This window comes from Tamandua tetradactyla, chromosome 3 (assembly GCF_023851605.1).
Source record: "Tamandua tetradactyla isolate mTamTet1 chromosome 3, mTamTet1.pri, whole genome shotgun sequence".
NCBI lineage: Eukaryota > Metazoa > Chordata > Mammalia > Pilosa > Myrmecophagidae > Tamandua > Tamandua tetradactyla.
This window is the reverse complement of record NC_135329.1, coordinates 96,099,704-96,125,058: the sequence shown is the minus strand read 5'-3', so window position 1 is coordinate 96,125,058 and position 25,355 is coordinate 96,099,704. Positions and strand designations below refer to the sequence as shown.

Sequence of the window (25,355 nt, the reverse complement as noted above, 5' to 3'; positions counted from 1 at the left end):
CAAAATTGTCCTTCAAAAATGAGGGAGAAATTAAAACATTTTCAGGCAAAAAATCACTGAGAGAATTTGTGACCAAGAGACCAGCTCTGCAAGAAATACTAAATAAAAAGACAGGAGAGAGAGGTGTGGAGAAGAGTGTAGAAATGAAGACTATCAGTAAAGGTAAAAAGAAGAAAAATTAGATATGACATATAAAATTTAAAAAGCAAAATGGTAGAAAAAAGAACTACCCTTACAGTAATAACACCAAATGTTAATGGATTAAACTCCCCAATCAAAAGACATAGACTGGCAGAATGGATTAAAAAACAGGACCCAGCTATATGCTGTCTACAGGAGATGCATCTTAGACCCAAGGATAAATATAGGTTGAAAGTAAAAGGTTGGGAAAAGATATTTCATGCAAACAACAATCAGAAAAGAGCAGGAGTAGCTATACTAATATCCAACAAATTAGACTTCAAATGTAAAACAATTAAAAGAGACAAAGAAGGACACTATGTATTAATAAAAGGAAAAATTCAACAAGAAGACATAATAATTATAAATATTTATGCACTGAGCCAGAGTGGTCCAAAATACATGAGGCCAACACTGAAAATAGAAATAGACACATCTGCCATAATAGTTGGAGACTTCAATTCCCCACTCTCATCAATGGACAGAATATCTAGACAGAAGATCAATAAAGAAACAGAGAATTTGAATAATACAATAAATGAGCTAGACTTAACAGACATTTATAGAACATTACACCCCACAACAGCAGAATACACCTTTTTCTCAAGTGCTCATGGATCATTCTCAAGGATAGGTCATATGCTGGGTTACAAAGCAAGTCTCAATAAGTTTAGAAAGATTGAAATCATACAAAACACTTTCTCAGATCATAAAGGAATGAAGTTAGAAATCAATAATAGGCAGAGTGCCAGAAAATTCACAAATATGTGGAGGTTCAACAACACACTCTTAAACAACCGGTGGGTCAAGGAAGAAATTACAAGAAAAATCAGTAAATATCTCAAGGCAAATGAAAATGAAAACACGACATATCAAAATTTATGGGATTCAGCAAAGGCAGTGCTAAGAGGGAAATGTATTGCCCTAAACACCTATATCAAAAAAGAAGAAAGAGCAAAAAATCGAGGAATTAACTGTCTACTTGGAAGAACTAGAGAAAGAACAGCAAACTAATACCAAAGCAAACAAAAGGAAAGAAATAATGAAGATTAGAGCAGAAATAAATGAAATTGAGAACATGAAAACAATTGAGAAAATCAAGAACACCAGAAGTTGGTTCTATGAAAAAAATGAATAAGATTGATGGACCCTTAGCAAGGCTGACAAAAAGAAGAAGCGAGAGAATGCAAATAAATAAAATCAGATATGGAAGAGGAGACATAACCACTGACCCCACAGAAATAAAGGAAGTAATGAGAGGATACTATGAACAACTTTATGCTAATAAACTCGACAACGTAGATGAAATGGGCAACTTCCTAAAAAGGCATGAACAATCAACACTGACTTGAGAAGAAATAGATGACCTCAACAAATCATTCACAAGTAAAGAAACTGAATTTGTCATTAAGAAGCTCCCAAAAAGAAAAGTCTAGGACCAGATGGCTTCACATGTGAATTCTACCAAGCATTCAAGAAAGAATTAGTATCAATCCTGCTCAAACTCTTCAAAAAAATTGAAGAGGAGGATCTAACTCATTCTATGAAGCCAGCGTCACCCTCATACCAAAGCCAGACAAAAATATTACAAGAAAAGAAAACTACAGACCAATCTCTTTAATGAATATAGATGCAAAAATCCTCAACAAAATTCTTGCAAGTCGAATCCAGCAGTACATTAAAAGAATTATACACCATAACCAAGTAGGATTCATCCCAGATATGCAAGGATGGTTCAACATAAGAAAATCAATTAACATAATACACCATATCAACAAATCAAAGCAGAAAAACCACATGATCATGTTGATTTATGCAGAAGAGGCATTTGACAAAACTCAACATCCTTTCTTGTTGAAAACACTTCAAAGGACAGGAATTAAAAGGTAACTTCCTCAACATGATAAAGAGAATATATGAAAAACCCAAAGCTAACATCATCCTCAATGGGGAAGAACTGAAAACTTTCCCCCTAAGATCAGGAACAAGATAAGGAAGTCCACTATCACCATTGTTATTCAACATTGTGTTGGAAGTTCTAGCCAGAGCAATTAGACAAAAAAAAAAAAAAAAAAAAAAAAAAAAAAAAATACAAGGCATCAAAATGGAAAGGAAGAGGTGATATGATACTATATGTCTAAAACCCTGAAAAATCCACAGCAAAACTACTAGAGCTAATAAATAAGTATAGCAAAATGGCAGGTTACAAAATCAACACTAAAAATCTGTAGTGGTTTTATACATTAGTAATGAGCAATTTGAGGGGAAAATCAAGAAAAAATTCCATTTACAGTTGCAACCAAAAGAATAAAAATTTAGGAATAAATTTAACTGAAGATATAAAAGACCTATACAAAGAAAACTTCAAGAAATTGTTAAAAGAAATCACAGAAGACCTAAATAAATGGAAGGGCATACCGTGTTCATGGATTGGAAGACTAAATATAGTTAAGATGTCAATTCTATCTAAATTGATTTACAGATTCAATACAATACCAATTAAAATCTCAAAAACTTACATTTCAGAAATAGAAAAACCAATAACCAAATTTATCTAGAAGGGCAGGGTGCCCCGAATAGCTAAAAGTATCCTGAGAAAGAAAAATGGAGTCAGAGGTCTCATGCTACCTGACTTTAAGGTGTATTACAAAGCTACAGTCATCAAAACAGCATGATATTGGCATAAAGATAGATATACTGACCAATGGAATTGAATAGAGTGTTCAGATATAGACCCTCTCATCTATAGACAACTGATCTTTGATAAAGCAGTCAAGTCAACTTACTTGGGACAGAACAGTCCCTTCAATAAATGTTGCCTAGAGGACTGGATATCCACATGCAAAAGAATGAAAGAAGAGCCATATCTCACACCCTATTTTTGAGTTAACAAAAATTAACTCAAAATGGATCAAAGACCTAAACATTAGATCTAAGACCATAAAACTTTTAGAAGAAAATGTAGGGAAATATCTTATAAATCTTATAGTAGTAGGTGGTTTCCTAGATCTTACACCAAAGCATGTGCATTGAAGAAAGAAAGAAAGATGGAAAGAAGGAAAGATGGAAAGAAGAAAAGAAAGAAAGATAGAAAGAAAGAAAGAAGGAAGGAAGGAAAGAAAGAAGGAAGGAAGGAAAGAAAGAAAAGAAAAATAGAAAGAAAGAAGGAAGGAAGGAAGGAAGGAAGGAAGGAAGGAAAGGGAGGGAGGGAGGGAGGGAGGGAGGGAGGGAGGAAGGAAGGAAGGAAGGAAGGAAGGAAGGAAGGAAGAAAGAAAGAAAGAAAGAAAGAAAGAAAGAAATGGAAACTCTTCAAAATTAAACACTTTTGTGCATCAAAGAACTTTGCCAAGCAAGTAAAAAGACAGCCTATACAATGGGAGACAATATTTCAAAACAATATATCAGATAAAGGTCTAGTATCCAGAATACATAAAGAAATTGTTCAACTCAACAACAGAAAGACAGAGAACCCCATTACAAAATGGACAAAAGACGTGAATAGACACTTCTCAGAAGAGGAAATACAAATGGCCGAAAGGCACATGAAAAGAAGCTCAACTTCCCTGGCTATTAGGGAAATGCAAATTAAAACCACAATGAGATATCATCTCACATCCACCAGAATGGCCATTATCAATAAAACAGAAAACGACAAGTGCTGGAGAGGATATGGAGAAAGAGGCACATTTATCCACTGTTGGTGGGAATGTCAAATGGTACAACTGCTGTGGAAGGCAGTTTGGCAGTTCCTCAGGAAGCTAATTATAGAATTGCCATATGATTTGGCAACACCATTGCTAGGTATCTACTCAGAGGACATGACGGCAAAGACACAAACAGACATTTGCACACCAATGTTTAGGGCAGCATTATTTACAGTTGCCAAGAGATGGAAACAGCCAAAATATCCATCAACAGATGTGTGGCTAATGATATACAAGCTGTGATATATACATTCGATGGAATATTATGCAGCTATAAGACAGAATAAAGTTATGAAGTATGTAACAACATGGATGGACCTTAAGGACATTATGCTGAGTAAGATTAGTCAGAAACAAGAGGACAAATACTGTATGGTCTCACTGATATAAACTCACATTAGTGAATGAACTTGGAGAATTTCAGTTGGTAACAGAGACCATCAGGAGATAGAAATAGGGTAGATATTGGGTAATTGGAGCTGAAGGGATACAGATTGTGCAACAGGACTGAATATAAAAACTCAGAAATGGATATCACAATACTACTTAACTGTAATACAATTATGTTAGAACACTGAATGAAGCTGAATGTGAGAATGATAGAGGGAGGAGGCCTGGGGGCACAAATGAAGTCAGAAGAAAAGATAGATGATAAAGACTGAGATGGTATAATCTAGGAATGCCTAAAGTGTATAATGATAGTGACTAAATGTACAAATTTAAAAATGTTTTTGCATGAGGGAGAACAAAGGAATGTCAATACTGCAGGATGTTGAAAATAGATGGCAATTCATATTTTAAAACTTTAACTTACGTGTGAGACTAAAGCAAAAAATGTTTATTTGGTACAAAATTTTTTATTTTGACTAGAGCATTTCCTATTATAACTTATGTGAACAGCTTAACTGAACACCATAGTACATGGAACCTTGAGTAGGCATGAGATTTTGTTGGTTTGTCCAGAGTGATGCCCCGATAAATCCCAGAGTGATTTGAACAGTGAATAAAAAAGTATTTGTAAAGTCCCCTTGGGTAATGGTGAGAAAGGGGGAAAATTCAACTTCCCCAAGTGGAGAATTCTTGATATTCTCACAAGCAGTGGGGACAATGAAAGCAATAGCCTGAGCCCCCAATCTTAGGATTTGTTCATATGAAACTTAACCCCACAAAGGATAGGTCAAGCCTACTTAAAATTAGGCCTACAAGCCACCCCCAAGAGAATGTCTTTTGTTGCTCAGATGTGGCCTCTCTCTCTCTCAGCCAACACAACAAGCAAACTCACTGCCCTCCCCCTGTCTACGTGGGACATGACTCCCAGGGTTGTGGACCTTCCTGGCAACGTGGGACAGAAATCCTAGAATGAGTTGGGACTCAGCATCAAGGGATTGAGAAACCTTCTCGACCAAAAGGGGGAAGAGCGAAATGAGACAATATAAAGTGTCAGTGGCTGAGAGATTCCAAACAGAGTCGAGAGGTTATCCTGTAGGTTATGTATTAAATAGATATCACCTTTTTATCTAAGGTGTAATGGAGAGGCTGGAGGGAAGTGCCTGAAAAAAAAAAGTACTGGAGCTGTGTTCCAGTAGCTATGTTTCTTGAAGATGATTGTATAATGATACAGCTTTTTCAATGTGACTGTGTGATTGTGAAAACCTTGTGTCTGAACTCGTCTTCTCTACCTTATGGACAGATGAGTAAAACATATGGATTAAAAATGAATAAATAATAAGGGGAACAAATGTTAAAATAAATTTAGTAGATTGAAATGCTAGTGATCAATGAAAGGGAGGGGTAAGAGGTATGGTATGTATGAATTTTTTTCTGTTTTCTTTTTATTTCTTTTTCTGAATTGATGCATATGTTCTAAGAAGTGATCATGATGATGAATATACAACTAATGTGATGATATTGTGAGTTATTGATTATATATAAAGAATGGAGTGATTATATGGTAAGAATATTTGCGTTTGTATGTGGTTACATTTAATAAATGAATACTAAATTGAAGGGAAAAATATATAATTTGACATAGCCTCGACATTTAACTTTTCAAGATCACAGCCTCTGGGGCAAACATACCTGTGTGAGACGAACAGGTGAACTTCGGCTTACCTCTGGGTCACCTCTGTCTTAGAGGTGTCAGGCAGGGATGAGAGAAACAGGGACTGGAATCTTTTCCAGTGCATTACTCCTGGAATAATGTCCTGTAATGAAAGCCAGCACAGATGCTAAGTGTAAAGCAACTGTCTGATTGGATGAAGTCTAGGATGACCTTCTGCTTCACTCAGCCGCATTATTTTTCAGTCTGGAAAGTTTAACTCCAAAATGTCTAATTCCATTAAGTTTGATTTAATTTTTCTGAAGCTAAGAGACAATTGCACCAGCAAAGGGCATTAAACAAGGCAACACAGAATTAAAGTAGGGGCAAAGCAGAGTTGTTTTCTCCTGCCTTTGCACATTAGGCACAGCACAGCCTCTTTTTGGAGGTGGATGTGGTTTTTCTAGTCTGTTTTGATTATTGCAAATGCAAGGCTAATGCAATATTCCAAGATGACGGGTGGTTCATCAAGTGGCATGTGCAATGCATGTGTGTGTGCAAATGCATGGTGATGTGAAGGAGGGTGATCTCAGGGATCACCCACTTGCAGGGTGTGGGGCATTTGCTGGGGACTGGGAGGGAAAGAGGATGGAAAGGCAGGCAGGTCGCAGAGGACGCTGGGATCAAGCTAACAAGCTGGGAACTGCTCCTGTGGGCAGCAGGGAGTTACTGAGGTCTTTCAAGTGAAAGGACAATGTGTCTAAGAGAACTTTTAATGGAGGGCGATTATGGCTGTGGGGGGCCATGGGGTGCAGCAGAGGGGATGGATTCATATGCTGTTGAAGAGGCAGACCCCTTAGCCCAGTGACAGTCAGACGCAGGGAGTGAGGGAGAGAGTGGGGATCAAGGGTGACCGGGGTAACTGCCCAAGTTGATAGGATGGGATGACACAGCCAGAGGAGGTGGTCTGGGGAGTGGTCAGTGGAAGTGGGATAATGAGCTGAGTTTGGAATATACTAAGATGTCCCGGGACGGTGGATATTCAGGTCCAGCTGGTCCTCTGAGGGGAGAAGGTTTCAACGCTTGGTGGCGCCAAAGAAAGAAGATGTCAGATCGTGGGTTTTGTCCACTTTGGGACCATTTTTACATGGTTAAAATGTGAATTCAATGAACATCAGGGGTGGCCTTCAAGAGGAAAAGGGAGTGAGAGTGTTGGAGAAAGGGCTGCATGCGGCCCGAGAGGTGGTGGGTACGGGCAGGGCAGGGTGTGCCGAGGTCCCCGCCTCCACCCGCAGCGCTGGCAGAGCGAGAGTGCCCAGAAGCCGCCATTGTCACCATTCTTGGCCCGCAGCTGGGGCTGCAAACCTTCTTGTCCTCAGCTCCAGCTGTGGCCCACCACGCATGTGCCTACCCCTCCCTGCAGCCCAGGGCCGGGTCTGCCAGTGAGCCTGCGATGGCCTTACCGTGTGATGTAGAAACTGCTTTTGGGTGAGAGGAATGCTGGAGCCAATGTGGGACTCTTTGGTGAACTTGTACTTGGGGTGAGGGCACAGGTGGTAATCTATCATGGTTTCCACGTGGGTCAGAGGGTGCTTGACAGCATACAGTCCTGGGCTGGGGTTCTGTAGAAGAGAGAGAAAAAAAGTAAGATTACTTTTTAGTTTACCACTTTCTGCTCTGGGTACAGGAAAGCCGTCAGCAGATGACTCTCTGGCTTCCAGGAGCTCCGTCGCTGCAGACTCCATGTCATCTTGTCTGGAGAAGAGGAGCATGAGGTGGGGGTGGTGGGGGTGCTGCAAATTGGCAGGGTTTTAAAATGTCATGGTCATGCATACATGCCACTGTTTTGGATTAAGAGTTTCATTGCATACCGCAGGAATTCACTACACTTACTTGGAACCAAGTATAATTGAAATGACAGCTTAACACTGCTTGAGTATTTGTTTCTACAGTTGACAAACCAGGGGAATGATGAAATAGGCAAACTGACTTTGAAAAGTAAATAAGCTTCTGGTATCAAAAACAGAAACAGCCTCTTTTAACTACTTTAAAGAGGAGACAAAGAAGGGGATGATGTTTGGCGTATCATATCAGGAAATGTCAATGCTTAACTTTGTTTTTGTAATGTTTGTAATCTGGGGAGGCTCCATTAGGCTGCAGTATCTGGTCCTTGAGGAGGTCCGGTCCTTTTTTTTTTTAACTAATTTTCCAGCCGATCTGATGGGGGTACAGAGCAATTATCTCAAGATACTAAATTATAGAGACTTTTAATGTTCCTCTGGGGCTTGCACAGCAAAAGACCTGCTCCCAAACCACACCACAAATAGCTTTTGTCTCCCTCCCAGTTGTTTAATCACAGATGTTTAAGGACCAATAAGCTGAGGTTTTATTTTGTTTGTGCTATTTTTCAGCAATTATAAAAAACACACAAAAATTCCTAATGCTCAACAGAAACTCAACCTTACTGCGAAGAAACAAATGTGTCACCTATCCCCACCCCCACCCCCACCCTGAACCAGGGAAGCCTTAGGGCACCCAGGTGCAGGGGGCTGGGGAGTCTGGGTGGTGCACGCATTTATGGGTGCAGTTTGTGTTAAGGACACTGGGATGACTGTAGGATATAAGTGCAGAGAGGCCAGTCTGCAGCTAGGGCCTGGGGGACAGATGGGGAGAGAGAGGTTGTGGAGGTAAAGGAGGGAGAAAGGCAGGGAGGTGGGGACACTTGCTGAGGGTCTGCAGTGTGAGGGGATGGCACTGGGTGCTGTGTGGGGCTGGTGACAAGGGTAAATATGCACACCGCAGTGTGGCCTTCTGGATTGTCTCCCACACTGGATGACTGAGGGCCTGTGAAAATGCCACGTGGCCCACTCTCATGATCGGCCTCAAATTTCCCTTTTGGAAATAGCAATCTCACCGTCTCTAATGGCACTCATGCTTGCTAGCCACTGAGTGACAGGAGCTGCCACGAGCCTGTGGTCTGAGGCCCCTACCTGACAGTCATGAATTATGAAGTTTTCTGCTCTGGCTGGGTGGGGACCGGAACTATTTCTGGCCCCGTGTGAGCTTCAGGATTATTCCCTTGAATCCTTCTGGGTTATTCTTTTCTGGTCTCGGGCAGTTTCCTAGCACACGTGAAACTTGAGCAAGTCCTACTACAAATCTCTAGAACTTTCTGTTTATAGCTTTCTTCTCTCCAGTATCCTACCCTGTAAACCCAGGTGCCATGGCCCTCTCGTCCCATCTTGTCAGTTTAGGGAGACTCCATCCTCCATGTTGGTTTTCTGTGTGAGGTCCTGCTACTAAGCAAAAATCACTGGGTTAAATGTCCTGTGGGCTGAGTCGCAGCCCTGAGATCCTCCACATCTCTGAGGAACACTTCCTTTGACCAAGGAGACCCTGAGGAGATCCTTAGTGGCCACGGAGCTAACACCATAGCTCTTTGTGGGAAAGCAGCGCTGATCTGGGAGGACAGCCGAGGTAAGGAAGCGGGAATCACAAGCTGGTTTGTTTCAGTGCTTGCACTAAGTGGAGGAGGGACCACGGGTGCAGCCATCAGCATCCCTGTCTACACAGAGATAGAGCTTCTCATTTGGAAAAGGGGAAGACTCCCTTAGCTGATCTCTCAGGTCCTTCTGGATTCTGCATGTGCGTGTGTGCATGTGCACAGGGCATGCATGTGAGTATATGTGTGCACAAGTGTGCTCTCGAGTCTTTAAGAAAACAGACCATAACTAGGGCAATAACTGTGGATTTTCACTGATGACCCCATTGTTACATACAGCCTAGTCAGATACCCTGTTTGGATTTAATTCCTTCAGGGTTTTGGTTGATAGAAACATGAGGATAGAAAAGGGAACCCCGTGAGTGTGGACTGGTTTAAGCAAAGGCATGGAGATTACACAGTGTGGCTAGGACAGTAGGGGACTATGGGGTTGGGGTTTTATTACTGGCCTCCCATGGTCAGGAGCTTAGACAATTTGGTAGAGAATGGGGAGCTGGTAAGGAATGTTGAGCAGGAAAGTGGCCTGTGTGAGGTTAAAGAAAAAATAGAACAGAGAAAACAGAGGGGGCAGAGATTATAAAAGATCATAAAGCTCTTGTCGTCAAAATAAATGCTAGAATGTTAAAAGAGAGAAACACGGATATTCTCCAAACAGTAAATGCTGGTGAGCAGTTTCCAAGATGCAATATCGTTTAACGCTTGAAATTCCAAAGGAGAAAAATACTCCCTGTTAATGCTTCTGCTTTCTTAGAAAGTCATTGTTGAAATAAAGGAACAGAGAACCAAAGACTTCTGCCAACTGACACTTACAAAAATATAAAGTCGATCATAGTCTGGAGATCTGGCCAAGGCCTCAGGAGGCTTCATGTTCAAGAGAGAGGTCTTTCCGGAGAGCTGAAGCGCGGTGTCCTGCTTTGGAAGGGCGATGATGGTGGTGACTTCATCCTTTTCAGGGACCAAGAGGAGGGAATTGGTCTCGAGGCCGGCTGAGGCAGGAGCGGGAAGTGGGGAGCAATTCTGGAAGAGGGGGGCATGTTACCTCAGCACCTTGCTTCAGGGCTCGAGCAAGATTTTGAGGTTTGTAACTTGTTGATGCCTTCTGGACAGAGAATGGCTGATACCCCTTGATTTTGTAAAGTTGAGGGACCTGGCAATGAAAGGAGATGGTGAAGTGACTATTTTTAAAAGCCCCTTACTCTTCTCAAGCATTACAAGTGCTGGGGTTGGTTAAAGAGGTCGGTGGGAACTATGCCTAAACGACGGCATTTCTGAGCCACCCGATGGTGAAAGTTAAACAAAGCCTATCTTCTCTGTTATAGCTCCTTCCTCCCCTTTGATCCTTCTCCCAACACTTAGGGGCATTTGGACTGTGCCCATTCTAACTTTTTCATTTTGGAAAGGGCTGTCAAAAATATGGGATAGGGGGATGGATCTAGCTGATGTGCTTGGAGAGGCTGGTCCCTCTGGATCTCAGGACTTATCAGGCATTGGAACCCATCTGGAGGTTGTAGGTTTCTGGAAAGTAATCATAGTGCGTGAGACTTTTGTACCTATCAGACTGTGGCAATTGCTAATTTGGATCCTCACAACACAGACATTAGCCCGGGTTCTTGTCGTGGGTCCTACCACTCAGAAGGGCTCATAGTCACTCTTCCACACCAGATGCCTTAACTGTAGAAAAATGCCAAACACTGGCTGGTTAATTTAAGATATTTATATTTTCCAAAACAGAAGTGGTCATATAACTCAAGAAAGGCTGACTAACTCTTATTCATGCCATCTTTTCTCCCCTGAAGTTTCTAATGTATGCAGCTTAGAGAGCTTCAAGTCTGCATAATATGTGGTGTATGCATAGACAAACTTGTTTCCATGAGCTACATTAGGAAAAACAAACTGTTATACCTCACACTTACAATAAAATAATAGCAGAGAAACACACATAATATGCTACCCAGTTATCATCCATAACAGAACAAAATTAAAAAATAACACAAGTTCAAGAATATTTTATCCACTTCATCAGAAACCCAATTAACACATGCCATGTGACAAGTCTGACCTGCAAATTCAAGAAGGAATAACACTGCTTGATTTGAACTTCTGAAGGCTTAATTGGGACCAATCCAAGACCGTCGGGAGCCTAAAATGTGAAAATTGAAAAAAATTCACACATAATCAGCGCTGACCAAAAGTGGCTATGCTTCTGTTTTCATTACATGTTTTTTTTTTTTTTTTTACTTTTCTTATTGTGAAATATAACATATAAATAAAAAAGCAATAAATTTAAAGTACATTTTAACAAGTAGTTATAGACCAGATTTCAAAGTTTGGTATGGGTTAGACTTCCACAGTTTCAGGTTTTCCCTTCTAGCTGCTCCAAGATACTGGAGACTAAAAGAAATATCAATATAATGATTCAGCAGTCACACTCATTTGTTAAATCCTATCTTCTCTATTATACCTCCTCCCTCCCCTTTGATCCTTCTCACAATCTTTAGGGGTATTTGGCTGTGCCCATTCTAACTTTTTCATTTTGGAAAGGGCTGTCAGTAATATGGGATAGGGGATGGAACTAGCTGATGTGCTTGGACAGGCTGGTCCCTCTGGATCTCAGGACTTATCAGGCATAGGAACCCATCTGGAGGTTGTAGGTTTCTGGAAAATATTCATAATGCATGAGATTTTTGTAGAATCTCAGATAGAGCCCTGGGTATTCTTTAGGATTGATAGGAATGGTTTTGGTTAGGGTTTAGCTAACTATGTAAATAGCAATATCTAGTTGAAACTTGCATAACAGTAGCCTTCAGAATATCCTCTAGACTCTCTTTGAACTCTCTTGGCCACTGATATATTATTTTGTTGCATTTCTTCCCCCCTCTTAGTAAGGAAGGAATTGTCTATCTCATGGTGCCAGGACTAGGCTCACCCCTGGGAGTCATCTCCCACATTGCCAGGGAAACTTTCACCCCTATATATCATGGCCTACATGAAGGGGAGGGTAATGCTTTTACTTGCAGATTTGGGCTTAAAGAGAGGCCACATCTGAGCAACAAAGGAGGTTCTTTGGAAGTAACAGTCAGGCACAACTATAGGTAGGCTTAACTTCCCCACTACCTAAATAAGCTTCACAAAAGCAAGCCTCAAGATCAAGGGCTTGGCCTATTGACTTGGGAGTCCCTTAATGTTTGAGACAATATCAGGGGTTTCCCCAGTGGGAAAGCTTTATAGTCCCATAATTTCTTTTCCATCCATCAAGGGACTTTGCAAATACTTTTTTCATTGTGAAAAATAATATAGATACAAAATAGCAATACATTTTAAAGAACACTGCAACAATTATTTGTAGAACAGATTTCAGAGTTTGGTATTGGTTACAATATCACAAGTTTAGGTTTTTACTTCTAGCTGCTCTAAGATATTGGGGACTAAAAGAAATATCAGTATAATGATTCAGCAGTCATACTCGTTTGTTAAACCCCATCTTCTATGATCTTTCTCTCATTCTTTAGGAGTATCTGGGCTATGCCCATTCTAACTTTGTCATTTTGGAAAAGGTTATTGATAATATGGTATAGAGGAATGGAACTAGCTGATGTTCTGGAGAGGCTGGCCTCTTGGGGTTTCAGGACTTATCTGGCCTAAGAATCCATCTGGTTTTGGATTCAGACATTTCAATGACATTTTGAAAGATTAAGTGGACAGTTCTATTCTCAGAGTAACTCTCTCCACAGCCACAGCTACTATTCAGTGTGTGCGGATGCAGAGACAGCTCTGTTATCTCCTCCTCTTTGCCTCTTGGGACAGGGAAGGAAACACATCCCAGCAAGAGCTGGAAGAACACCAGACTCCAACCTTGAAAGCGAGTCTGAGCAGTCATGTGAAACCGCACAAAGAAAAACCAGCTGGGGAATTAAAATAGAGAAGACCTAGTTTTTCTCTCATTTCCTACCAGAGGAAAGTGGTTATTGGTAGTACTGAATTAATTTGAGATGGATTTTTGCCCTGGTTTTTATATCACTTGTATGGGGTTCCTTATCAATTCACTAAAGATGGGTGGGGGTGCACAGGTGGCTCAGTGGCAGAATGCTTGGTTTCCATGCGGTAGACCCAGGTTTGTTTCCTGGACCATGCACCACCACCCACTGCCAAAAGAAAAAAAAAAAAAAAGAAAAAAAACTGGGTGAAATTCCACTTCTGCTGATAGAATATACAACTCAAATGGCACTCTCTGAGGTGCTGCCAGGCACTAGCTTTGTCTGTGAAGCGAACGTGGAGTGAGGTGGGACTGGGTGGGTAGCCCAGTGTTTAAATAAAGACCCTTCTGTAGGTGTGAAGGAGTAGGTTTCTTAGTAAAGTAGGTATTTATCCTGACAGGTAAAAACACCCTACAAGCTTCATCTGTTCTTGTTTGGAGTGGCCTCATCAAGAAACACCCGAAAACTGGTGGCACTAGCCCATACCCTCACCAGGGGCTCTGGGGGGACTTATAATTACAATTCATAAAAACTAACATATATTGAGCACTAATTATATATGCCAGGCAATGTACAAAGTGCTTTACATGCATTCGGTCATCTAATCCTCACAACAGCTAATAAAATTTAATATCTCTCAATGAGAGGGAGGGGTAAGGGTATGGTATGTGTGAGTTTTTTCTTTTTTATTTCTTTTGCTAGAGTGATGCAGATGTTGAAAAAAACTTGTATGTCAAGTTTGCACAATAAAAATATTTTTAAAATATTTAATATCCTATTTCATAGGTGAGGAAATTGAGTCTCCAGAGAATTAAGGAATAGGTGCTCAGTGGTGCCAGGACTCAAACCCAAGTCAGATTCCAAAAGCCACACTCATAGCCTTTTTAAGGAACTGGGTTTGGAGGCCGGCCTCTCTCTGAGATCTATTCTGTTCTCTCCCAAATGGGAAAACTCCAGCAACCAACCAATTTTCAACTTTCTTTTCATTTTCCGAGAACATCCGTGCAGATGTGTGCATAAGCCTTTGTTCCTCAGATTGTGCACAGGCGTGCGATGAATGAGCAGCTCAGATGGAAAGCCAGCCTGGGTGGATATTAGTTGGCTCTGCATTCAAATCACGGCAGGAATACAGAGATGATGACCAAGTTGTAATTTACTGCTGGCCTGAGGATGTTTTCCTGGTGAAAAAGCCAATTCTGGTTGACCTTGGGGAGGAGGAAAGCTCCCAATATTCAAATCTATCCTTTTTTTCTGGAATTACTATCCAGAGAAATTTATATGAAATTGCTATTTTTGTAGGACAGAAATGATTAATCAGAGGCAATACCATAAAGGTTCAACCAAATATTTAGGGAACTCTGTTCTAGTTTGCTAGCTGCCAGAATGTAATATATCAGAAACGAATGGCTTTTAAAAAGGGGAATTTAATAAGTGGCTAGTGTACAGTTCTAAGGCCAAGAAAATGTCCTAATTAAAACAAGTCTATACATATGTCCCATCTAAGGCATCCAGGGAAAGATTTCTGGGTTCAAGAAGGCCGATGAAGTTCAAGGATTCTTTCTCAAGTGGAAGGGCACATGACGAACACAGTCAGAGTTTCTCATCTGGAAAGGCACATGGTGAACACAGTCGGGGTTCCTCTCTCATCTGGAAGGGCACATGGCAAACACAGCATCATCTGTTAGTTTCTTCTCCTGGCTTCCTGTTTCATGAAGCTCCCGGGGGGGCATATTCCTTCTTCATCTCCAAAGGTCACTGGCTGGTGGACTCTGCTTCTCACGGCTATGCAGTTCTGCTCTACTCTCTCTGAATCTCTCTTTCTCCAAAATGTTTCCTCTTTTATAGGACTTCAGAAACCAATCAAGACCCACCCAAATGGGTGGAGACAGGCCTCCAGCAAATCCAACTTTACAAGCACTCTTGATTAAATCACATCTCCAGGGAAATGATCTAATTACAGTTTCAAACATACAATGCTGAATAGGGATTAGAAGAAATGGCTCCTTTACAAAATGGGATTGGGATGAAAACATGGCTTTTCTAGGGTACATACATCATTTCAAACCAGCACGAAGTCTGAGACTTGTCTTCAAAAGGGGAAATGTTTGTGAAATGATAGTGTTCATTTTCTTTTAAATCAAGCAATAAGAAAGTAAAAACAAAAGGTAAAAATTCATTTAAAAGTCTAGCATCCAGATTTCAGATTTCAGATCTCTTGTGCTCATATGCAGGCAGGAAGATGAAAGTAATTTTTTGAGATGGGACCCAAATATATGTGGTTCTAAAATTACAGCAAACATTTAATGAAACTTTAAGTTTAACAGAAAAGGAAATTGAGATGAAACTGCAAAGAACATGACAATTATTTTCTGGAATGCCACCCCTATATTTCCTTTATGAGTTCTTGTTTCAAGGAGATAGTATTGTCTGCAATTTCTTTGAGCATACGAAGAATCATCCTTACCCCCACTTTGCCCCCCAACTCCCTGAACTCTTGCTCTTTTTCCTGGGTGAATCATCTTCTGTGGTATGCTTTTATCTGCTTCTGTTCTTTCTCTTTTCCTTCTCCTCCTTCTTTCTTCCTACTCTTTCCACCACTCTGGCAAAGTCCTCTACTGACTCCATCTTTGAATGGAGGCAGTTCTACAAAGACTATTCATTTTAGATTAGAGTAGTGAGGAGTGAGGCAGCATAATGCAGCTTGGATTCATGTCTCAAACACCCTCACATCAAATTTGCAATGCCTTCTGTCCTGGAGATAAGCCTCCTCTTGGTTTTCAAGAAGGAAGTTGTGGCTCACAGCAAAGCACTGTGACTTACCAGATCTCTTTGTGGTGATCTGATTGATGGTTGCTGCTTTTCTTCTTTCCTTTACTAGCTTCTCTTCTGTTGGTTCCTTTGGTTTGGAGGGTAGATCATAGGGAGCTTTAGTCTGCCAAAGCTGCCTGAATGCAACACACCAGATATGGATTGGCTCTTAATAAAAGGGGATTTATTTAGCTAAAAATGTATAGTTCTTGAGAGGAAAGGCAGCTAACTTTCATCTGAGGTTGTTTCTTACACGGGAAGGTATAGGGTGATCTCTGCTGGCCTTCTCTCTAGGCCTCTGGTTTCCAACAACTTTCCCTGTGATGATTCCTTTCTGTATCTCCAAAAGCCTGGGCTGAGCTGTGAGTGCTGAGATGAGGTATGCTGAGCTGCTTGAACTGTGCCACGTTGAGCTCTCTTATTTAAGCTTCCAGCCAATTAAATCAAAGATCATTCATTGCAGCAGGCACGTCTCCTAGCCGACTACAGATATAATCAGCAACAGATGAGCTTCACATGCCATTGGTTCATGTCCACAGCAACAAAACTAGGCATCTTCACCTGGCCAAGTTGACATCTAAACCTAACTATCACATAGGGTATGACTAATCATGCTGCTTTGACCTCCTCTGTCATTTTGCAATTTTCATGGGGCAGCTCCACTTCTTTCTTGAATGACCTGCTTGTAACAAACATCAAAGAATCCCCTGATGGGCCTTTCAGAAATGTGACACTAGAGAAAATGGCATCCTGCCCAAGGTCTGAAGAAGTGTGCCCTGGTTCATAGTGCCATACTTCAGATTTTACAGTTTGGGGTGGACCATCATCATAATTTGTGGTTTGTGAGTATTTTCTTGTTTCATTGAAAATGGAGCTTTCATCTGCATTTTCCATTCTAGTTTTCGAGGAAAGGCAATGCATTGAAAATGTTTTTATTCTATCATCTATTCTTTAATCTTAATTTAATCCCTGATGATTTTCTTCATTCAGTTCTCCCACGAAGCTATCTATGAAATTTGGTACCTATAGTCATTCTAGGCTAACATTTGAGAATAAAAGTAATCCCTGTTGGAACTGTAGTTATTTGCCTCCTCAGGAGGTGATGCATTCATCTTTTAATTTTCTACTGTAGTAGCACCCAGACTTCCTTTCAGGATGGAAGGACATCGTGTCCAAGCTACTAGGAGTCTTTTTGAGAGAAACAGCTCTCAGGGTTGGGTCAGCCCTCTTTAGGAATTGCCTTGGTTGAAGGGGTTGCCTCACTCAGGTTCATGAAGCAAAGGTATAAGGGCCTGGGCCTCTACCTACCCCAGCTTCAGAGCTAGTCATGGGTTTGGCTGAGGCCTTGCTTGAGGCCTCTCTCTCAGTCAGTCCTACTTCCTTCACTTTCTTCCCACAGATGCTTATACTAAAAGTACTCCCTAATAAGAGTTCTGCATGCTAATCTCTGTCTCAGACACCCACAGAACCTAGGACCAGCCTTGGTAAGTTATGAGCACTTAAGAAACACCATATTTCATCTCCCCTGGGACACCATCATTAAATTAGTATGAGGCATGCTGATGTGCCATCGAGTGTGAGATATTTCCAATTTCAAAGATGGTAAATGTAAAAAAAATGTGCATCATAGAATTGATGAAATACAGTATTTATGGAATTAATTAATAATTTTTAATAGGTAAGAATACTGAGCGTTCCATTTCATCAACCCTGAGCATCAGAAACATCTTTGTAGAACTAACTCAAATACCAAGTGAACTGTAGAAGCTTTGAATTATCCAAAGATAATGAGGTGGGTTCCACAAGAATATGTAGTGATTGCTTTTCATCCCTACCCCATTAATTATTGAGTATTAATTATTGCTTGAAAATCACAGATGTATTATTTCCTATGAGATAAATATTCTGATCTTTTAAGTCATTCAATCATCTGAAGCAGTGTGCCAGTTTGAAAGGATTATGTACCCTAGAAAAGCCATGCTTTTTAAAAAAATATTTTTCTTGTAAAAACTTAACATACAAACACACAAACATTCTTGACATACAAACATTCCATACATGGTATACAATCAATGCCTCACAATATCATCACATGATTGTGTACTCATCACCATGGTCATTTTTTTGAACATTTGCATCACTCCAGCAAAAGACATAAAAAAGAAAAAAATTCATACATACCATATACCTTACCCCTCCCTCTCATTGACCACTAGTATTTCAATCTACCCAATTTATTTTAACCTTTGCTCCCCCATTATTTGTTTTTTCTTTTTTTTTTTTTCATATGGGCAGGCATTGGGAACTGAACCCAGGTCTCCAGCATGGCAGGTGACAACTCTGCCACTGAGCGACCATTGCCCACCCTGTTTATTTTTAATCCATATTTTTTACTCATCTGTCCATACCCTAGATAAAAGGAGCATCAGACACAAGGTTTTCACAATCACACAGCCACATTGTAAAAGTTATATCATACGATTATCTTCAAGAAACATGGGTACTGGAACACAGCTCTTTAGTTCATGTACTTCCTTCTAGCCACTCCAATATACCATAAATTAAAAAAGGGGATATCTGTATAATGTGTAAGAATAACCTCCAGGATAACCTCTTGAGTCTGAAATCTCTCAGCCACTGAAATTTTATTTTGTCTCATTTCTCTCTTCCCTCTTTTGGTGGAGAAGGTTTTCTCAATCTTTTGATGCTGGGTCCCAGCTCATCCTGGGATTTCTGTCCCATGTTGCCAGGAAGATTTACATCCCTGGGAGTCATGTCCCAAGTAGTGGGGAGGGCTGTGAGTTCACTTGCAGTGTTAGCTTAGAGAGAGAGAGAGGCCACATCTGAGCAACAAAAGAGGTTCTCTGGGTATGACTCTTAGGAGTAATTTTAGGTAGCCTCGCCTATCCTTTGAGAAATGAGTTTCATAGGAGCAAACCCCAAGATTGAGGGCTTGGCCCATTGATTTGGTTGTTCCCACTACTTGTGAGAATATCAGAAATTCTCCAAATGGACAAGTTGAATATTTCCCCCTTTTTCCCCATTCCCTCAAGGGGACTTTGCAAATATGTCTTTATTCATAGTCCAAATCACTCTGGGATTTATTGGCACATCACATTAATCTGGAAAAACCAATAAGATCTCATGCCCTATTCAAGAGTCCATGTACTTATGGTGTTCAATTAAACTGATCACACAAGTTGAATTAGGAAATGCACTACCCAAAATATAAATTTTGCACCAAACAAACATCTCTCTCTTTAGTCTCACACAGAAATTGAAGTTTTAAAATATGTATATCATCCTTTACCCTGTCTTCCAATATAACTTAGTCTTATCCAGATCAGGAAAAGCCATGTTTTAATCTTGATCCATCTTGTGGAGGCAGCTGTTTCTTTTAATCCCTATTCAGCACTGTAGGTTGGTAACTTGATCAGATTATCTCCACAAAGATGTGACTAACCCAATTGTGGATATTAACCTTGGATTAGAGGGAGACGTGGGTCTTGATTGGTTTACTGGAATCCTTTGAAAGAGGAAACATTTTGGAGAAAGCAGAGAGGCATGAGAACCATGAGGGCCCACACAGCTAGAGATCTTTGGAGATGAAGAAGGAAAATGCCCCTGGGGGAGCTTCATGAAACAAGAAACCTGGAGAGAAAGCTGGGAGACACCACCATGTCTGCCATGTGCCTTTCCTGTTGAGAAAGAAACCCTGAACTTCATTGGCCTTCTTGAACCAGGGTATCTTTCCCTGTATATCTTAGATTGGACATTTCCATAGCTGTACTTTAGTTTGGACATTTTCACAGTTTTAGAACTGTAAACTTGCAACTTATTAAATCCCCCTTTTTAAAAGCCATTCCATTTTTGGTATATTGCATTCTGGCAGCTTGCAAACTAGAACAGGAAGGAAAGACATGAATTTCTAAAGTTGGTCCTGTAATTCTTGAGTACATTAATCTGCAATGCTTAGCAAATATTATAGGACGTGAATGACAAGTTTCTTCTTTGGAATTAAAAATTATTTCACACATATGCTTTCAATATTGATTTAAGTACACTTTTCATTATTAACTGTGAGAACTTGGGCAACATTTTATCATTGGGTATGCCACCTTGTGCCTCAGTTTCCTCATCTGTAAAATGATAAGCTAGTCTCAAAAATTTGTTGAAGATTGAATAAATTGGTACAACTAAAGCTCTACAGACATTCCCTGGCACATGGTAAAAGCAATGCAAGGGTTAGCTATTACTTTTATTATAATGTATTGCTGTGCTCATAAGGAAGAGCAAAGAGCTGTTATGCCTTCTGCCAGCACAGAAAGAGAGAGAGAGAAATTGATTCTGGGGCCACATTTCCTAACCACTAGGTTGGGTCACAGACCTGGAGGCTCTGCCTTTCTCTGGCCCATCCATTTCCCCACCCAGCAGCGAGCAAAGCCTGCCTCCTGGGGCCAGCCCCGGCCTTATTCATTTCTCTCACCATTGCAAAATGTCACGCACCATTGCAAAAATAACCGGGGAACCCTGCACAGGTCTATCAGACGCAGGGCAGATGGCAGGAGATGATCCCTGGTTTCCCACTGGGCCCAGATCTCCATGAGAGGAGGTGAGGGCTGAGAGTGGGTTAGGGCTTGCCTTGGTATCTGCCCGCTCCCACCCCTCACACCACCAGCACCCACCAACTCGTCAGAGCCCTGCGGGGGGCTGTAGGTTGGGAAGGCGAAGGGCAGCACTGCGCTGGGTGATACAGAGAACCGGGTGGAATGACTGTCTTGAAAGAGGTGCTTGGAGGAATTTTCATCTATGGGTGAAAAACAAAACAAAAAACAGTACTTTTAGGGCTTCTTAAAGTGTTTTTATGGGAAACCACCATCTTTAGTTGCATATTTTGACAGCTCCTTAGATATATGTGTCACACACCGTTGCAAAAATAACATGTTTATGTATATATACTTTTCCCCATTTTTCATTCCTCCTTTGTTTCTTACCCTAATTTCTCCTTCAGTTTTTTTTTTTTTAATTTTACCTATTTTTTGTTTAGAGAAATTGTGGGTTTACAGAAGAACCGCACATCAAACACAGGGTTCCCATGTACCACCCTATTATTAATAATTACATTGGTGTGGTACATTTGTCATAATTCATGAAAGCACATTTTTATAATTGCACTGTTAACTATAGTCTATGGTTTAACTTAAGGTTCTCTGTGTTGTGAAGTTCGCTGGGTTAAAAAAATATTATTCTAGTCACACATGCAATCTAATATTTCCCTTTTTAATCATATTAAAATATATAATTATGCTGTTCATTATGTTCACAGTGTTGTGCTACCATCACCACTAAAAGTTACTCAAACTTTTCCAGTGTCCCAAATAGAAGCTCTGTGCATTTTAAGCCTTCTTCTCCTGATAAAAAAATGCTTTTGAATTTTTATTTTCCCCAAATTGTAATTCCTAATAAAGGTATTTCGGATGAATAGGCTTTGTCTTTGCCAGGAAAGAGAAAAAAAAATCCAGGCTAGACTAAAGCAGAACATGAAGACATTTTACAGATGGCCACACTAATCCACAGATAAATTTTAAAATACTTTTTAAAATAAAGAGTTTCTTTATTGGGAGCTTCAGTACCAGAGGTAGAAATAATGTAGGTATAGTAATTTGAATGTTTTTAAAGCGAATCCATTCCTGCAGGTGTAAACCTATTTTAAGTAGGGCCTTTTGATGAGGTTATTTTAGTTAAAGTGTGGCCCAGGGTGGATCTTAATCCTTTTACTGGAGTCTTTATAAACCAGAGGAGGGTGGGCCATGGTGGCTTAGCAGGCAGAGTTCTCGCCTGCCATGCCAGAGACCCAGGACATGGGTTTGATTCCCGATGCCTGCCCATGCAAAAAAAAAAAAAAAGTAAACCAGATGACTACTGAGAGAGAGAGATTAAAAAAAAAAAAGCCACAGAAGCACAAAGCTGGAAGCAGCAAATTCCAGAAGAGAAGAGACAGACGAGCAGATGCTGCAGTGTACCTTGCCATATGGCAGAGGAGCCAAGGATGACTGGCAACTGGTCTTTGGGAAAAAAGCATCATCTGATCTGATGATGCCTTGATTTGGACATTTTTCCCAGCCTTGAGACTATAAGCTTGTAAGCTAATAAATTCCCACTGTTAAAAGCCAACCCATTTTATGGTTTTTGTTTTCAGCAGCAAAGCAAACGAAAACAGGAGGAAAAACATAAACAATTAAAATGCTGTTAACACGTTTTGAAAAAACACAGACTATGCCTCTGAATCTTGGCAGTGAGGAAGGAAAGGAGAATGTGGTTGCTCTGGGTGGGTGACAAGCCAGAGCCAGACTCAGAGGGTCAGGCAGGGAGAGAAGAAAGTATTTGGAAGGATCAGGGCTGCCTGGGAATCTACATAAGATTTAAAGATTGGAAATACAGGTATTGGGAGAAGATGACACTATGACTTTTGGGTTCCAAGAAGCCATGGAGAGTAGGCCTTCACCAAGCCTGGACCAATCTGGGATTGGAGTGTTGAGACTTTTTAAATGGCAAAGATTTATGTCCCACAATATGAGATGAAAAGCTTTCTATAAAAATGCTAGGATGAGATGACACCTGACTCAGTCAGTCAGCAAGTGAAAGTGATAACAGCCTTAGTCTCTCTGGATACAAGGAGCAGAAGGCACAAAATGGAGGGTGGAGCCATAGTCAAATATTACAGATGCCACAACCTGGTCTGGGGCTGACTTTGCCTGCTTTATGTGATGTGGCACACTGCATAATGCCCCCTTCTCACCCAAAGACGCCCATGTCTTCATCACTGGATTTTGCAGATGCAATTAAATTAGGGATTCTGACATAGAGGGATTATTCTGGATTAGCTGGGTCCTTATAAGAGGCAGGCAGGAGGGCCAGAGTCAGGGAAGGAGATGTGACTACTGACAGAAGAAAGAGGTCAGACGGATGAAAAGAAGGCACCATGAGCCAAGGACTGCAGGCGGCTTCCGGAAGCTGGAAAAGGCAAGGAAATGGCTTCTCCCCAGTAGCCTCCAGGAGTTGTGCAACCTTGTTGACACCTTGATTTTAGACTTCTGACCTCCAGAACTGTAAGATGCTATTTATGAAAATGCTTTATTTCTATGCACCAATTTCATTATAAAGAAAACTCATGGCTAGAGGAGTCATTGGTTGAAGCATTGCTATGTTCACAGGTGTACTTTACCTAACAATGATGGTCCTCCTTGACTGGCTTTTTGAAGTGCAGTCCCTTTGTGTAGTTCACGAAGAGCATTCAGCCTACTTACTAATCGTAGATGAACCATGATCTAGAATTGGAGAGAATAATGATTTCAAATCATTAATTGATACATGCTCATTTTGGCATTCAATTTAATTCGTTATCCCCCTATCTGGTTTGGAGCTGTTATGTACCCCATAAAAGGCCATGTTCTCTTACCTACCCCTGTGGGGCAGACCTAGTTTGGGTAAGTTCTTTTGCTTAGGTTGTTTCCATTCAAAATGGGTCTTAATCCCCTTGCTGGAGTCCTTTGTGAGAGGATAAAAGACAGATGAAACTCACAGAAGCTCAGAGAAGCTAAGAGATTAAATCCAGAGAGAAGCCTCCAGCTATCGAAATCAACCCAGGAGAGCAGAACCAGTAGACATTGCCATATGCCTTCCCATGTGACAGAGGAACCCTGGATGCCAGCAACCTTTCCTCAGAGAAGGTATCTTCTTCCTGATATCTTTATTTGGACATTTTCGTGGCCTTAGAACTGTAAATTTATAACCTAACAAACCCCCATTAAAAAGCCAACCCATTTCTGTTATATTGCATTCTGGCAGCTTTAACAAATTGAAATACCAACAACTGGGGGGCTGAGAGCACCACCTGAAGTCAGAATTCACAGGGACAGTATCACACTGCCCTATGCTGTGGCTGTGAGGAATTCAAGGTCTGGGCAGTCGTTGCTTTGATTGCATACAAACAATGACCAGGTGGTCATTTGGCCTTGTTCCACCCAATTGATGAGCCCTGGTTTTCACATATTTACAGTGTTAGAAAGAAGAACTACTGTTATATCACTTCTCTTGGAGGCATCAGAAGCATAACACTACCACCATGTCATATTCAGAGCTGAAAGCCATGCAACATGGATGATTCCACAGAAACAGGGCTATGAATCGGCACTCCACCCTGCCTGGCATTCACAGAGGATGCAACTGAAGGCAAGGGCACAAGAGCTGGGGTGGAAGAGTTGTTCATTCTCTGAGTAGCACTCTTTGCCATTCTGTAAAAGACTCTTTCATTTAATAAATATTCTGAATTGGCTACTCTGTGCCCGGTTTAGTCAAAGAGCTGGAGATACAGTGGGGAGCTGACAGTCCAGGTTGTGTGAGGAGGAGAGTGGTGGTGACAGCACCCCCTAGGTGAATAAATAAGATAAGTACTATAAAGAAAATAAAAGAAAGCAAACGGACAAGAGTATGATGGAAGGGATTGGAAGAGGTTCTGGCAATTTGTGCAAGGATCGTTAGCGCAGGCCTTCTCCTGGGAAATGGGTTATGATCTGAGACTTGGATGATTGGGAAACAGTGATGGAAAGATCTTGGGAAGAGAGTTTCAAGCAGAGGAAATGGCAAATCCAAAGATCCTAAGATAGAAACATAGAAGATATTTTTAGGGAAAAGATTGAGATGCAGTGTGCCTTGTGGCCTTGATTGAAAAATGTGCATTTTATTATAGTTGTAATAAGACGACTTTGGAAGGTTTTCCAGGGAGTGATGCTATCATCTTTGAGCTTTGGAAAGGCTGCTCTGGCTGCCAGGTGGGGCCTGGAAGCTGGGAGGCCTGTGGCTGGAGGTTGTGGCCTGGTCTATGACTGTAGCTGGGTTGGTGGCCAGAAGCCATTGGGCTGGGGACATATTTGGACCTAGAACTGATAGGACCCTCTGTGGTGTGTGAGAAAAGGGGAATGAGCCATCACTGGGAACAAAGCACACAACTGTGGACAATACTTCTTCTAGGCCAGAGGGCTCATGCCAGAAGAAGTTAACCCCCTTGCAGCAAGGCAGCCTGGCGGGTGTCTTGTCATCATTTCCCCATTGTTAACTATTGCACCCTTCTTCCTTGGAGATCAGCTCCG

General features: G+C 41.0%; 1 protein-coding gene across 7 annotated transcripts in view; it reads right to left on the bottom strand.

Moving 5' to 3' along the window:
* The window catches only part of CFAP221 (cilia and flagella associated protein 221), a 159,474-nt gene that overhangs the window by 38,807 nt on the left and 95,312 nt on the right, over positions 1-25,355 (bottom strand). For all 7 annotated transcript variants that reach the window (XM_077153566.1, XM_077153570.1, XM_077153567.1 and 4 more), the window contains exons 15-21: positions 23,432-23,534; positions 20,892-21,013; positions 11,484-11,564; positions 10,464-10,571; positions 10,235-10,369; positions 7,386-7,544; positions 5,997-6,088 (exon numbers count right to left, since the gene is read on the bottom strand). In XM_077153566.1, the coding sequence (XP_077009681.1) occupies positions 5,997-6,088; positions 7,386-7,544; positions 10,235-10,369; positions 10,464-10,571; positions 11,484-11,564; positions 20,892-21,013; positions 23,432-23,534 (800 nt within the window). The remainder of the gene's footprint in view (positions 1-5,996; positions 6,089-7,385; positions 7,545-10,234; positions 10,370-10,463; positions 10,572-11,483; positions 11,565-20,891; positions 21,014-23,431; positions 23,535-25,355) is intronic.